Source organism: Monopterus albus, unplaced genomic scaffold, assembly GCF_001952655.1.
Source record: "Monopterus albus unplaced genomic scaffold, M_albus_1.0 scaffold361.1, whole genome shotgun sequence".
NCBI lineage: Eukaryota > Metazoa > Chordata > Actinopteri > Synbranchiformes > Synbranchidae > Monopterus > Monopterus albus.
The window spans coordinates 46,912-63,171 of NW_018128241.1; the positions used below are offsets into that span (position 1 = coordinate 46,912).

At 43.1% G+C, this 16,260-nt stretch overlaps 3 protein-coding genes across 3 annotated transcripts in view; 2 read left to right on the plus strand and 1 right to left on the minus strand.

Moving 5' to 3' along the window:
• Positions 1-6,274: 6,274 nt before the first annotated feature.
• pdyn (prodynorphin) lies at positions 6,275-8,067 on the plus strand. The gene is made up of 3 exons (XM_020585294.1): positions 6,275-6,382; positions 6,676-6,812; positions 7,331-8,067. Exons 2-3 carry the CDS (start codon positions 6,690-6,692, stop codon positions 7,892-7,894), a joined length of 687 nt encoding a protein of 228 aa, XP_020440950.1. The 5' UTR covers positions 6,275-6,382; positions 6,676-6,689; the 3' UTR covers positions 7,895-8,067.
• Positions 8,068-9,449: 1,382 nt separating this feature from the next.
• gmeb2 (glucocorticoid modulatory element binding protein 2) lies at positions 9,450-15,073 on the minus strand. Its single transcript, XM_020625586.1, has 11 exons — positions 14,682-15,073; positions 13,925-14,079; positions 13,740-13,825; positions 13,195-13,319; positions 12,973-13,076; positions 12,428-12,585; positions 11,209-11,277; positions 10,987-11,124; positions 10,194-10,316; positions 9,827-10,068; positions 9,450-9,773 (listed from the first exon to the last, which is right to left on the minus strand). Exons 2-11 carry the CDS (start codon positions 14,065-14,067, stop codon positions 9,450-9,452), a joined length of 1,512 nt encoding a protein of 503 aa, XP_020481242.1. The 5' UTR covers positions 14,068-14,079; positions 14,682-15,073.
• A 798-nt stretch (positions 15,074-15,871) lies between these two features.
• Positions 15,872-16,260, plus strand: part of tpk2 (thiamin pyrophosphokinase 2) — a 4,856-nt gene continuing 4,467 nt past the window's right edge. The window contains 1 exon segment of the mRNA XM_020585306.1: positions 15,872-16,080. Within this exon segment, the coding sequence (XP_020440962.1) occupies positions 16,011-16,080 (70 nt within the window). The 5' untranslated portion in view covers positions 15,872-16,010.

Here is a 16,260-nt window from a genome sequence, read left to right on the forward strand (position 1 = left end):
CTGGCCGTGGCTCAGCAGGTACCATCTCCTAACCGTGGGGTTGGTGGTTTGATCCCTGGCTTCTCAGTCCACATGTCAACGTGTCCTTGGGCAACACAAGATGATCACACACCAGTGTTTTCACCATTGTGTGAGTGTGTGAACATTTGCTTCAGTGCGTAGAAAAGCACTACACGAGCTACCCACCAGTACACGAAGTACACAGCTCTTTATCAGCGGTAAAGTGATGGACGCAATAAGACATCACTAATTATAATATACATTAATCTGCATAATGAGCACTTTTGGCACCTGAAGTATCTTTTGGTGCCAACACTTAATAAACTTTTACTTCATTAACATTTTGAATACAGGGCTTTTACTTGTAACAGCATATTTTTACACTGTGGTGTCTCAGTACTTCCACCACTGAACTTCACAATCTGTTTTCAGGTCATCACTTCCAGAGCTAGTACCTTTGATAAAGTATATTTCATATGTTTTAAAATGTTACATTTGAGAGCAGCACACCTTCACTAAGGCAGCATGTGGTTTATGTGGTTGGATTTCTAACCACAGCATAATAGTAATGTGGCATACAGTGTCTGTCGCCACCAAGGTCAGTTTAATCGGCTGCCTTGTTTTGTACCAGACCACATCCATTCAGCTCCATTCATGATGCAGGGCTTGAACCATTGAGTTGCCTTTGATTCAAACACACAGGGGCCTGTCTTTCAGCTCTGCGATATTCTGCTGAACTATTTCGATTAATGTGACTTTGACAATTCTAAAAACACTCCTTTCATAATGCCATTAGCTCTGAACAAGTGGAGAGTGACGTCAATAAGAAAGTTACATGCTCTTTAGTCAAAGCATTGAGAGGTTTCCCTGCCTACCAGCATCACCAGCGCCTTGTGTTTCACTTTGACTCTGTTCAGCGCAGTGATAATGTATACAATGATCTTCCGCCCATCAAGAGGGTTTATTTATGGTGGTGGTGGCAGCTTTTCTTAACGGCTGCTATGGTTACCTTCACACCAGATACAGTGTAGAGTTCAGGTTGGCGGTGTTGTTGTCGCGTGTGCGCTCACCTCACTTTTGTCTCATAACAGATCTTTTTCATTGGTGGAGGTGTGAGGCGTCACCAAGGAGTCACTGTGTGTGTGGAGGGGACGGAGGGGAGCTGGTGTGTGCATGATGATGATGATGATGATACATGGAAAAGCCTGAGGTGAGGTCGTAGTTTACCTGTCAAGCCACTGTGTCGTGATGTGACTGAAGCATGAATGAGAGGAAGGAAATGGAAAACCACTGAAGACTTTCATTATGTCATGGCCTCTGAACACACGACAAACAGATCAAGGCTACTATCTGTGTAATTGTGTTGTAAATCATGACACATAAGATAACACCGGGCATTGTAGCGCAGTGTGTGTGACCAGCAGCATGTGGGAGTAGTCAGCTGGTGTTCTGAGTGAGAGGCAGGTGTCTCCAGGTTACTGGGGAATGTAAATGCAAACAAGGCTGCTCAAACACAGGAAGGGGGAGCGTGGATGAAACCCGGGGCGACACACATCACTGGGCACAGTGTGGGTGTGTGCTAGAACGATATCTCATTGGTCGATACACGGCCAATAAATGTTTCTGAAAAACATATTTGTTTGTTGATCACTCAGTTTAACACCACATGCAGAGACCTTTTCATGTTAAGAGCATTTGTTTTTCACACGGGATGGTGTGGGACGGCTCTGGGACACCTCGGCCTGCTTTTTTAAACCTGCTTGGCTCAGTTCATTTGGGATCAGAACCAAATCTGAATTTGGTTTGTGAAAGATTCGAACGTGTCTCTTTTCTTTCTTTGCACAAATATTTGTCACTTTTATAGACAACAGTGTTTTCATTTCTGCCGTTATCAGGTCCAAGTTTCAGTTTTTCCACAGTCACTGTAGTTTGTGTCCAGTGAAGGCATTTCGCTCAGAGCGCTGCTGTGTGCGGCCTCACACGGTGTTACTTCTCTGTCAGTCAGTCACCAATCATTGCTGACCATGTATGAGATGTGTTGGTCTGAAATGTACCCGCGTAAATTCCATATGATTGGTTTTCCACGTTTGTGCTCTTACCTCACATGTTTAAATTAGTGTCTGTTATTGCTGGATGTGCTTTTTGTTGAGAAACTGTAGTTTAACAGTGTTTTGTATGAGGACGTCCAGGAATGTTGAGCTTTTCCTTAATTATACATAAGAATACAATCTGTGCTTTATGATAAATCTATGTCATCTACACAGGAGGTTAAATATGGGGTACCCCAAGGCTCTCTTCTTGGCCCTTTACTTTTTTCTTGCAATTGTTCCACACTTGGTCAAAATGTACATAAATTTGGTATTAGTTTCCATTGCTTTGCTGATGATACTCAATTGTACATCCTATTGAGGGTTGACAATGCTAGTGCAAAAGTAAATATTGAGAAGTGTTTATCAAATTTGAAAGAGTGGCTGCTTTTAATTTTTTTGCTTTTAATCATCTGTCTGAATATAGATATAAACATATCCATGAAAACCTAACATTAAATCTTGACAGCTGTAGAGTCTCAGGAAATACCACAGTTAAAAACTTGGGCGTGACTTTAGATCAATCCCTTTTATTTGATCAACATATAAAGGCTGTAGCCTGAGATGCAAAGCCCAGGGCAAAAAAGCTTGTGCTGCTCCTTATTGCTCAGAGATTTTATTAAGAAAATCAGTCTGAAACTATAAAACAGGGGAAAGAAATAAGATTTTGAAATGTGACATTACACCCATGTAAAAGACAGTAAGCAGTATTATTTCATTACATCAGCATTTTGCATGATATAATAAAGTTTTTGAAATAAATTCTATTGCTCATGCTCTACTTGTCATGTCAGACAGTAAAACCTTTGATAGAACCTGCTTCACTTTGTCTCATCTGAAACAATCTCATTACTGTGAGTTTATCCACAGCTTTTGTGCTGCTTTTCTGCCATGACCATTTGTTTTTAGGTACAACTAGCTCCGTTTAAATGGTATGTTAAAGCTCAGCTGTTGATAGAGCAAATTATAAAATATCGGCATAGTGTAATCGGTCAGATCCTAGTGTGTGCATGTGAATGTGGGTATGTGAAAAGCCTAAGGAGTGGATTAATCATTTATTGAAAACAAAACAGTAGAAACAAACACAGCCTCATCCTTCAGGAGATGAGCAGGAACATCACAGTCTTATTTGGTTTGCTGGACCGGATGCTGGAGTTTCATGGGGCTGGTGCTCAGGGATCCTCCTCTGCATCTGTCATATGACAGGTAGAAAACAGCCACTGTACTTAAACAGCAGCTCCAATACAGCGGGAAGGCGCGGCTAATGTGATGGACTGCACTGTAGACTTGGGCTGTAAATGTTAGCATTAAATTGTCTCCACTCTTCTCATTCAGTGAACTCATCTGTCATTCTTACGTCACTATGTAGCCTCTAATGGCTTCACAGTCATCACTGGCCATGGTCACATCACAGGCTTTAAGGTTCAGTTCTGATGGTTTTGTGTTGATGCCTCACATGTGTGTCAGCGCCATGTACCCGGCTCTGGTGCGAACACCGCTGAGCTCCTAAACTGCCACATGTGCACAGATGTAACTGAAATGTGAGCCACGTGTGCACAACAATAACAGCTAGGTGGTGTGTGTGATGGTTAAATGGCCCAGTTTCCTCCCAAACCACTGGGTTACGATATGTTCCTCCCAGTTTGTCCTGATCAGAAGCTTCTCCATAAACGTCCACATGTGAAACGTCCTGGTCTCTCCACTGACCCCGTCACTGTCGTCGCTCTCCTCCATGTTTATTGTTACTGGTCTGTGAGGGGCCGACGCCGAATGATGACGACAGGTCGTATGTGCAGAGGAGGAGATGTTAAAACGACCACATGGATTCTGATCTGACCGTTCTGACAGTCACTGTTGTAACACTGTAGATAAGTCAGAAAACAAGGAAAAGCGCCAGGGGGCCCTTTAAAGGAATAATTGAGCATTTTGGTAAAAGCATTTATTTCTTTCCACAAGCACAATGAGAGGAACTTGGGCCTTAAACTACGTTTTTCTTGCTCTAATCAAGAACCAAAACCAACAATGTGTTAGTCCATTTAGCTCTTCTGTCTGCTGCTTTCAGCTCCAGGCTCTTTGGTTTCTACTGAAGGCTTAAGTCTTAAAACACTCCTCACAAATATATAGTTACTTTAAAAAAAGCTCAGAAATTTACTAAGCACATTACTCAAACAGCAGGGAATAGTGGATTAATCCCCAGTATTTGGGGCACATGCACGTGGGACTGGGTCAAAAGGAACTCCAGTGTGTGCTGGTGGTAATGACGTACCAGTTACCCAGTTCAGCCTCTTCACTTCCTGTTTAGGATATCTGTTCCTTTAGGAGTGGAGGGGGAAGGGCATCAACCAAAGATAAACACTTGGAGACACTCGTCTCATTTCTGTCTCACCCTGTTCTACATATGAATGGGAAGCGGCCTTTGGAGAGACTGCACCGTTAGCGTGACGAATGCCCCCCGTGCTGGGTGCAGTTCATTTCCTTTGTTAATTGCACTTTCTGTTTATTCACGCGCTGGATAATTCACTGAATTACATACTTTACATCGTCCTCTGTTAATTCATATTTAGTTAAATACAGTTTTTACTGTGTCAAATCTTTATCTTTCAGAAACAGCAAAAGAATTGAATTTAATTTAAAAGACAAACATATTTCTTTGATTAATAAGACTGTGCACCCTGCATAATTACAGTCTGATATTTTACCAACATGTATTAACCCAGGGGAGAAGAGATTAAGCACCTAAATGAGATTAATACAGGCTGATTTAATGAGTAGAGGACTGGACTCTAAGAAATGTGTTGTCCTGCGTGTAATTTAACCATGTTTTATACTTGTATAACTTGGTATTAAGCTGTCTGTGCTCCCCAGGCTGAGGAGTCACATTACAAACCCACATCTTCAGCCAGAGTCCAGCACACGAGACACACAACTAAAATTAAGAAATGTTTGCTTTTGTTCTGAAACTGATTCACACGTATGAATCAAGGTCAGTCAGACTAAAAATACAATTGCCTTTAAAATAAAACTCAAGGGGCTGCATTAGTGTGGGCGTGTTGCTAAGAGGACCAGTGAGGAGGACATGACAATGCATGAAGTCCACTTTGACTACAATCAAACACTGGGTGAAAATACTGTAAGATGCTATTTTAGAACTCACTTTCTCTCAGGAACTGTTTTCTTTTCCTTTATCTTTGCATCTCAAAATGGTCCCTGAGGAGAAACCTACAAACACTGCATGTTAAGATCTTCCTTATTTGTTTTGTCTCCACTTCCAGGGGTCACTTCTTTTAAACTGATCTCAGCTGTTGTTCCTTATTTCTGCGACAGCGAGGTTTATTAAAAAGGTTCAGTACAATGAAAATAAGAATGTGATTTACTTCTCTGGAGACAATTGTGAGCAGTACAGATTGTGAACTAACAAAAGTGAGCCAACCCTTGGATTTGACAGCTGCTTTAACCTCCTTAGGCAGCAGTAACCTCAGACAGGTGCTTCCAGTAGCTGTGGATCAGACGTGCACAATGGTCAGGAGGGATTCTGGGCCATGTGTCCTCACAGAGCTGCTTCCACCCTACTTCATGATGTCTCCATGTTGATATACAGCACCCTTTGTGTAGTGCTTCATGCTCTTCCCATTTGTCCAGTAATCTTGTGGAGTGTCAATGTGCGCTTTTGGCAAATTTAGGTGGGAATAGGTTTTTTAGGAGCAGTAGCTCCCCCCTGGAGTGCTGCTTTCAACACCATGCACCTTGATTGCATACTGATAAACAGAGATGTTAACCAGCTCCAACAGACAGCAGGTGTAAATCACCTACAGCCTTTATTATTACTGCATGAGAAACGTACTCAATACAGTACTTCAAATGTTCTGGATCAGGATTTTCAGTGTCTGAATTCAAAGTGATTTCTCATTCCCCCTTGTACTTAGAGAAGACACTTTGTTCATCCATGTTAGTGTAGTTTGATCCAGGCCCCCAGATATGAAATGATGATGATGATGATGATGAGCTGGTGGGGTGAGCTGCGCCTCTGATCCTATACCTTCTCTGTGTGGGCGTTGTTAAAAACTCCTGGAGGCGGTGGGATTATTTACGCAGTATATTTCCTTCCCATTGGTCCGGTGATGGAAGCTGCTGTGATGCGCTGCGGTGACACAGCCAAGTCTCCGGCGATAAAAAGAAAGCGACGAGACACGCAGGAGAAACACAAGTGTTGGAGTGCGGAAAACGAGTTTCCACTTGATGGTAGATGCGCCTCGGCAAGTCTTAACGCGGCTGGAAGTATCTGTCCAACTCCTGAGGTACCGACTTTACACTTTTAACTGCATGGCTCTCCTGAAACTTTCACTTGGAATTCACATTTCATGTTTCACTGCTTGGTATTAAATGTCAAAGTGATGAAACAAAGAATTGGTGCAACATTATGCTGTGCACAAGTCTACATGTTAGCAAAAACGCGGGTTAATGAGTTATTATTAAAAAGACTAAACTAAGAATGTTTTAATAAAGTAAGTAATTAGATGAAAGTGTGTCATTAATTCTAAATTTTAATCACACTCAGCGGAATGCCTGTGCTGTTTTGTGTGTGCGTCAGGGATCTGGTGCAGAATGGAGTGGTATGTCCTGGTGCTGATGCTGAGCTTGCCGCCCTCCATCCGCACAGATTGCGCTTCACAGTGTCAGAAATGCGCGCAGCAAATCCTCAGCCCCGATGGCGCCTTCAGCAGACTGGTAAGACCAACTTTACACGGGGTTAAGCTCCAAGACAGAAGAACCACTGGTTGGAGTATTTACTGGGTATTAATTGGTGTTTTGGTTTTTATGTTAGAATTGGGCATCAGAAACCACACTGGAACTGGACTGACCTCCGACCTATACCTGATGATAATAACGATCCAAAGTCAAGGAAATTTGTTTTGTAATTTTGCCTCTCGAACAGAAATCTATGCAATTGTTGCTATTAATATAATTTTAATTTGCTGAACCCTAAAGTTAAAGATGGCTGTCATGTCAATATTGATTAACTGTATATCGTAAATGAGACATTTTACACCTGTGCGTAAAAACACTACAGCTTAAGTTTGAATCTTTCAGTAAAGGACAAGCAAACTGTGTTAAAACTGGGGGGAAGAACCAGGCTTTCCGTGGTTTAATTGGCTGCAACAGACGCCAAACTCTTCTAAATGTATTTAAATAAATACACTTCTGGTGTCCACCCCGTTTCACACTCTTCTCTGTGTACCCTGCAGTCGTGCAGCGCGGAGTGTGAGGGGCAGCTGCAGAATTGCGGCCAGGCTCCGGGGCTGGAGGACTTCGCCCAGGATGAGGCCGAGGAGGAGGAAGAGAGCCAGGAAGCAGACCTGGTCAAGCGCTACGGAGGCTTTATCAAGAGGATTGACAAGAACAAAATCTTCACCTCTCCGCGGCGGCGTGACAGTAACATCCTGAAGGCCGTGGCGCTGCCCGAGAAATACGGGGACTTATTGGAGAGGCTGGAGGAGAGAGATGTCGACGCGCCGGAGAGCGCAGACGATGCTGCGCAGGATCAGATGCTCCATAGTTATGTTAAACGTTACGGCGGCTTTTTACGCAAATTCGGCCCAAAGTCAAAGAGGAGTAGTTCCGCGGAGCAGAAGAGCCAGGTACCCGAGGAGCTGCAGAAGCGCTACGGAGGCTTCATGAGGAGGATCCGACCAAAGCTGAACAACCTGGACTGGGACAAACGCTACGGAGGCTTTCTGCGCCGCCACTTCAAAATCTCTGTGCGCTCAGTCGAGGAGCCGTATTACTCCTACGACGACTTGAGCCTATAGATGAACCTGCTGTTGGAAGAACTAGACGGAACTTGTGCAGGTTCACTTGAAATGTCACTTTTTTCAATATATCCTATATGTATAAATCGTATGCCTGCCTCTCTTGTTGCCAATTGCCTTCTGTGTCGTTTGTTATTGGAATCATCGTCTGTCAGTCAATAAAGAATGCTTATTTAATAAAACTACTTTTCTGTTTGTCCAACACGTAAAAAAGAAAAGGTATGTGTGACTGTTTTTAGCCGCGGGGTGTTCCGTTAAATCCAACCAAACTCCACCAGGGATCATTTATTTCCAAATAGAATCTGTAAAACACAGAGACTCTGAGCAGCACTTTAAATATATTTTAACGTTATTCCCTAAATGTGGTCCACATTTTAATTATACTCTGATTAAAGGTAGTGTTGAGGTTGCTTCATCCATCCCTAACATTTACAACGACTATTTCTGACAACTGAGTTACAAATAAAAAGAAAGAAAAAAGAACATTTGGATTGAATTCGGCTGAGCTTCACCATCAGAGCATCAACAACGAGTCCAGCCTTTCACAGTATATTTTAAACGAATGGCCTGAACGTTAACACTTTACCTGAAGGTAAGGCCGCGACCTGTCCGAGTTTTCCACAAGGATGTAAAGTCAACATGAACCTTTTCTTTTCTCTTCCGTAAATCTAACATAAGCTTCTACAGCTTAGAGGACACGAACTTTCAAATTCCTCATTTGTCAAGTGAATGAATGCAAAGAATCTAACAAGCCTTTTCCAACAGTAAAACAAATGTGAAGCCTCTGAATCGATAGAAAACAGTAAGAACAGGAAACGATTTGCGCCATCACGTGGGAAACGAGCAGACGTGTCGAGTCAGTAGGAAACGTGAGGAACTTGTTACTGTCTGTCTGCCCGACCCCCAGGGGTCACCAGCTTCACTGTGGATTAGCTTGTGGTGATTTAATTAATTATGTTTGGTACTTTGACGCACAAACAGAAACAATGAAGGCCTCAATATGCCTGCGCGTCCTGACCAGTGTACTTCCCTAGTTGGGGATACACACACACACAGTATATCTATCCATCTATCTATCTATATATATATAATTCACTATGCACTTGATAAATATATAGAGATAGATAGATAATCATGTGCATAGTGAATTTAGATGCCATTAAGCTGATACACTTCCATTACAGCTACATTCCAGAAAGGAGTAACACCTGTAACATCAGTACTGACCATGTGTAATAACACAGTAGGTTTTTGAAGACTGAGCATTTATTACCAAACTGATCAATGCTCCTGTTCCAGCTGCATCAAACACAGTAGGTGCAAAGACATATTTACAGTAAAATCACCAGTGAAGTTCACACTCCTGACACCTGGTGCCACTTCAACATAAACGTGGGAAGATTTTGAAAGAACATCTACAAGGAAGCCTTGTGTGTTGTGGTAAATGACAAATGGTCTGTCAAACTCAAAATGTGGACGCGCTCTCAGGGTAGAACCTGCGACTGACGAGGGCGACAGCCAGCTGGGAGACGGTAAAGAACAGCTGTGTTTAGTCTCACTGCTGCTCTGCCGGCTGCTCCCCGTCTCCCTCTTTGACCTGCTCTAGCTGCCCTTCATCATCACCATCAGCCTGGCCTTCCTCCTGTGAATCGTCTGCAGTGGTTGCCATGGCGTCTGCCACACTGACACTGCTGACCTGCTGTTGGATGGTGCCGCTCTGTGTGGTGGTCAGGCCCTGCAGCGTCACCAGCTGGAACTGCTGGAACTGGGGGGCGACTTTAACGAAGGTCGTGGAGGCTGCGGAACTGCTGCCGCCGGCTGCTCCCTCCTGACCCGCCACCGTGGACAGTACAGCCAGGTTGGAGGCATCCGCCACCAGCTCCGACCCAGAGATCGGAGAGGTCAGGAGGGTGTATCCACTCAGGCTGGTGCCGGCCGGGGCTCCTGCCCCTTCCCCAGTGGCAGGCTGGTCAGCTGGCTGAGCGGCAGAGTGATCTGGGTGGGAGCGGCACTCACTGAGGCCGGGCCGGAGACAGCACGGGTCAGCCGGGGGCGCTTGGCTTGGGGGGGTGAGGGAACCGGGGTGAGGGTCATCAGGACGTTGTTGAGGTGCTGAGATTTGCTCTTCAGCTCCCTGGCTCGCTTCCTGTGCTCATCACACTGCTGCTCTAGAGCTGCAGAAGAAGACAGCACCATCAGCAGGTACCAACACACACCCAGATACTTATGAACCCCGTAATACAGACGGCAGAGGAGAGCGACACAGATGTGTCGAGCCTGCGAGGGTCCAGGTACTGACCGGCGAGGCTGCGAGTGTACTGCTCTCTGTAACGGTCCATCTGGCTCTTATGGCTGGCCAGAACCTTCTTCACCAGGTCCAACATCCCAAAGTTCTGCACAATGTTGTTCAGCAAAACAGCATCTGGAAAAAACACACGTCCTATTCAGTGTGACACAGCCATGCTGAACATTAAAGCTTACACATCAGTGTGCGTTTCCAGGTATAACCTTTGTGTCACCAGAGGAACTGTGTGAACTCTGGTGTACAGGCGTCTGTACTCTTACACCTCACTGAACCGATGCTTTGTTTTTCCTGAAAAGCTGCATTTCTGCAGCCTTTAGTTTGGCCTGGAATCAAACTAAGAACCTGTGGAAACAGCTGAATTCTTGCTAATTCTACAAAGACGGCCTGAACACAGTTCCTGGTATTCCATAGCAGTGGTGATAAATTAGTGGCTTGTAGTGATATTTTAAGCAGGCTATTGTCTTCAGTTAGTATCACAGGTGTCTTTGATCAGTCATTCAGCCTGTTTAAATGGTGGTACACCACTCTGAACATGGACAAGAGGAAGAAAACAAGTGCCTTGTATGATCAAGGTAGAGGCTACAGAGCAGCTCCAAGAAGTCAGACCTTCCTGAGACCACAGCTGATATTATGACCAAAGGTCCAGAAGATTGTAGACGAGCTCCCTGAATGTGGCTGCAGAGTGAAGCTGCCCCTGCTCTGAAACGAATGCTGTCGAATCAATGTGAAGCCTGCAGCAGCACAAGGTGGAACATGTAGTGAGAGACATACATGTCTGTGAACATGCCTTTGACCTGCAGTGGAGGGTCACACACTCTCTCCTGCAGCCCCTTCAGCACCTCCTGCAGCTCCTTCTGGAAGTCCTCCACCACCTCCTCCAGCAGTCCTGCCTCCTTCACCGCACGCCAGAACGTCACCGAGTCCTCTGAAAACACACACACACATCACAAAGAGTACAGCACTCCATTCAGTTCCACATGATGGTGAATGTATGCAGGATGCCGATCACCTCCGATGGCTGTGACCCACTCTGAAGTTTCCTCCATCACCTCAGGAAACGAGGCTCCTCCTCCGTTCACTACAAGGCAAAAAAGGAACAGCACTGATTAAACCTCATCACTAGACTTAGACCAATGTAACAATTTATATAAAATCTGCTTCTGTATTTATTCAGGATTATAATCCAATTTTTATTGATTCAGAAGCTTTTCCACCAAGACAACAGTTCATCTCCTCATCATTCTCCCCGTGGAATCTGTGGACATGTTCTTCAACTGTGGCCTAACTAATCAAGACTAAAACTAGCTTTTACCAAGACGTGTGCTGGCTGCGACACCAACGTCAGTGTTAACAAACCTGTGTGCTTTGTGTGCATCTGTGGATTAACCCTCTTGTTATGTTGCGGGTCAAATTGACCCACGAACATAAGGGAACCCTCCTGTTATGTTCATTTCTCAGGTGATGCCTGCTCAGCATTTATGTTCGTGGGTCAATTTGACCAGCAACATAACAGGAGGATTAAAATGTACATCCAGTAGCGAGCAGATTAGGACCCAATCATCCTGGGCAGAAAACAGATTATCTTCTTATGACCTTCTGCTTTTGCACAACATAAGCACAAACCATGCAACACTCAAGGACGCTCTAATACTTTTGTTGAGAATTAAAATGTACATCCATTAGCGAGCAGATTAGGACCCAATCATCCTGGGCAGAAAACAGATTATCTTCTTATGACCTTCTGCTTTTGCACAACATAAGCACAAACCATGCAACACTCAAGGACGCTCTAATACTTTTGTTGAGATCACAGCTGAGTTCCTCCTCAAAGCTTCCCAGCATTGTTGTGGCAATCCAAAACTGTAACTGACCTCACTTCCTGCCCGCAGCGGTGTCTTGTGGACACAGTCTTCATTTCTCAGGATGTGCAAAGCTTTGACGTTTTGGAAACCGTCTGTTCTCGAGGTGATGTTTTGTTCTAATGTTTCTGCTAAAGCTGCAGTTCAACTTTTTGCCAGCAGGCTGCGCACAGCCAGTGTTTTGAAACGTTTTGAATCATTGTCCCTTTCAAATGCATCGAAACTGTTTTGAAGATTTAGAACTGCCATCTCTACAAATTATATGTATATCAGTAAACAACCATAATTCAAGCAACAAGTTCAGTGATGCACAGTGTCCGGAGATCAGAGTGAGCCCTGAACTAGGACAGCTGGGGCTGTGGATCTTACAGTCAGCTGATGAGGGGGTGACAGGAACCAGGTCAGCTGGATGGTCGCTGCTGATGGACACTTTAGTTCCGACCAGGTCTATCTTGGTGCTGCGGCAGGTGTTGGAGCAGACCTTTGTGTGCTGGTAAAAGTCCAGTTCACCTGAGTCCATGATCTTTCTGTGGAATGAAACATGATGATGTAGGAGGCACAGTACACAACATCTGGATACACTGTTCATCACCAACATGTCTGGTGGAGCAGTGTGATCCTGAGGTACATCTGTCAACTGCACATCAACCACTTTTATGTTTGACAGTAAAAGTTATACAGGGCATTTTGAATTCAAAGTTTAATTTCACTGCTCTCAGCCTCCCTGTCAGTGTAGCCAGTGTTGGAAATATATTAAGATCACCAGGGTTGTAAACATGTCTGACCTGTCATAAACCATATGCTACAATAAACAGGTTTTGGTGAAAAACTGTTGCTCAGAAAGGAGACTGTGAGGGTTGCCTCCAATAAAATCCAAGTAAAATTCACCGTGAGTGTACTGTGTAAGCCCTGACCTCAGCATGGTGCCATTGAGGCGGATGGCTCTCTTCCAGTCCTTCAGAGTGGATTTCCCAGCTAAACACACAAACTCCTTTGGGCTGATGAGCTGCTCATTGAACTGACCAGAAAGCAAAGAAAAAGAGTAAATGATCCACTTGATCCTAAGTATCATCTACATTAAAGTGTTCAGAAAATGGATTACACAAACTCTAATGTGTCAAGATGACAGTATGCACCTGGACACATTTCACATTGATCCCGGGACAGACAAACTTCTTCCAGACCAGTGTGGCTTTGGCATCTCCACAGGTTATGGGGTAATAGATATCAGCTTCAACATCCACCTCCTCGGTTAACTTCACTGCAGAGACAGAGGAAGAAGCACCCACATACAACCATTGAGTCAGTTCTTCATCTGATCATACAAACTAAAGAGTAAAAAGAATTGACACCGTTATAAAGACTGTTATGTGATTTGAGTCATAGAGACTGAAAAGACTCCACTGCCTGTAACATACAGCAGTATCATTAATGGCTGCTTTTATCAAAAAGAGCTTATAATAACAAAACATTACAAATAAACTCTTCATTGCATTGAATTACATCAATAACAAAACATTACAAATAAACTCTTCATTGCATTGAATTACATCATTCCAGTTTACAATAAAAGACTAAAAGCTGAACATAATAGTTCATTCTTAGTTTAACAAAAGGGGAAAAACACACTTGTGGCATAAAGGTTTTACTAAGTACAGTAAAGTCGTGCAGGTCGCATTACCAATGACTGCCTCTTCCTTTGAGAGAGAATCTGATCTACTGGCCTCAGCTTGTGCCTCCACTGGTGCTATGGTGAGGACGTCCTCCCTGGAAAACCACATGGCGTGACAACCACGTTTCAGTTTAGTAAAGTGAGTAGCATTATTTCTGTTCAGTGTAAGCTGTGTGTGTATGTATGTACCTTACCCTGCCTGAGGGGTTAGCTCCGCAGTCACCAGCACTGCTTTATCCTCCTCTACCACCGAGGGCAGGTCCTCGGCCACAGTGTCTGGTATGGTGACAATCACAACCTCGCTCATGTCCTGCATGTTGAGGTCCGATGAAGCCATGGACAGATGAAGCTTCACAACAGACAGCATCCCAGCAGAGAGGGAAAACATTAAGATGTTATTAATATTTGCTTAAGTTATATTAGAAAAGGTTAGGTCCTTTCAGGTAAGGGGGCTTCCTGGTACTATTAAGCTTCAGTGGGTAAACATTGTCAAATCAAAAGACAATGGGCAAGAATGTGCAAAATATTTTGAAAAATAGAATAGGAGGCATCTATAATATCCACTGTACCATGTGTATTGCTTAGACCCGAATAACTGGCAATAATTACTTTTGTAATAAGATGGTTTTTATACCTTCCAGCTATAATTACACTCGTTATACAGTTCTCCATGAGGGACAACTCAAACACTGCATAGCGGCCAAGTAAAGCAAGTAAAGGTTTAAATGATTGCTCTGTGTGAACTGTGTGTACGCCGTGAAGCTACCTCTGAGTATATCCTACTTATAAACATCTAAAATCGTGGAAGCTTTGAAAATGTTGGCTGTACATCAATTAGCAGTTTAAACTAGTAAAAATTCTGAATGGAGTCTGGTGCGCCCTCTAGCAGAAGAGAACGTACTACTGCATGAGGAATAACTTAAGGCATTTGAGATATTAAATGAACCTTACCTTTTGGTTTTAATTTGAAAAGAAAAAAAAAACAGTCGCTAGTTGTTTAAGGTTGACTTCTTGTGGTGAAAAAGAAAGGCTAGATGACGTTAGCCCGAGTGGATGGTTGCTAGCTAGCTAGCTTTATTTGTTCCTATTCAGCAAACTAGCTAATGGGAGAGTGCAGCTAACATCCCATAGAGCTGTCAGGTGTCTCTCCTTTACATCTCAAACACATCAACCGGTTTTTATTCTTTGAATTGTTTGGAAACTGCTCGTAAAATACATTCAATACCATATTCACATCTTTAACGCTACACGAATATACTTTACGTTAGCTTTTCTTCTTTGTCTTTAGTTAAGGGTCGTAAACCAACATTATAGCTACATTTCGCCACCTACAGTACAAGACCGGGAACGACCGGATGGCCTGAATGCTAGCAGTACATTTGAATGTATATGAAAACAAAGTTTTCTTTTTTCCTGTATTTAAAATCAGGCTGCTTATTTAAGTCCATAAACGAATGTAGGAGTTTTCTATTTAGGTTTGACAATAATATTTTCATAATTGATTAAAGGTTCAGCTACAGTTATGTTTTAAGTCATGAAGTGTTAATGGGGAAAATACTTTGCAGAATATTTACATTGAAGAACTTATGTATAGACCTGTTACTCAATAAATGTATCAGCATTTGCAAGATGTTGCCAAACATATTAATTTATCAACAAATGAAAAGTTTCACTAAAGAACCTACAAATCTAAAGATGTGTTCCATAACTGCAACAACTTTAAACAATTATACCTTTGTATAATTAATTTATAATGCAAAATCGATTTTTCAACCATTTCTGTAGTTTTACAACTTCCATCAGTTCCTCCTGCAGGCGGTTACCTTTGTCGTTTGCACCATCAAATGTACTGGTACTTTTTTTGTTTGTTTGTTTTGTATAGGCAAACATGTTGTGCTTTACTGTACAAAATATGATGCTATGAGGAGGAAAGTGAACAAGAAACAAGGTTAAACTTAGATTGTTCAGATACTTTACAAATAAGTCCTGTGAATAGATAACGATAGAGTATAAGCCTGATCATTGTATTTTATTTTATTTTTCATGTCCTTTTCTTTGGGTTATTTTTTAGAATCACTCCATTCCAGTTGGTGGCAGTAATGTACCACAACATTGCTTACCAAGCGCCATAAACTCGAAGAAGAAGAAGGAGGAAATGCGCACTAGTGTGGACATGGTCCTCAGGTGAAAATGACAGATTTGTCCATTTATCTGGGCTCAAACCTGTTTCTATGGACTATATAGGTGCTTAAGGAGTTTGTCGACCATCCAGAATTTGAAATGGCCATCTCTGCTTGGTCCAAAAAAATCCTCCAACTCCTTCGCCGAATGAATAACGTTTATTTAGCAGGTAGATGAGTAGCCTCAGTCTCTGTATTAAGGCCTTTTCACACCGAACGCGACGCGAATAAGCGATATTTTCTTAAAACGTCGCGTTACAAAGATGGACTCCACATCAAGCGACGACGATTTACTGCTTGTCCTGCTACATAAAAAAAGAAAACAAAGAAGGTTTTGGGTCCATCCTATA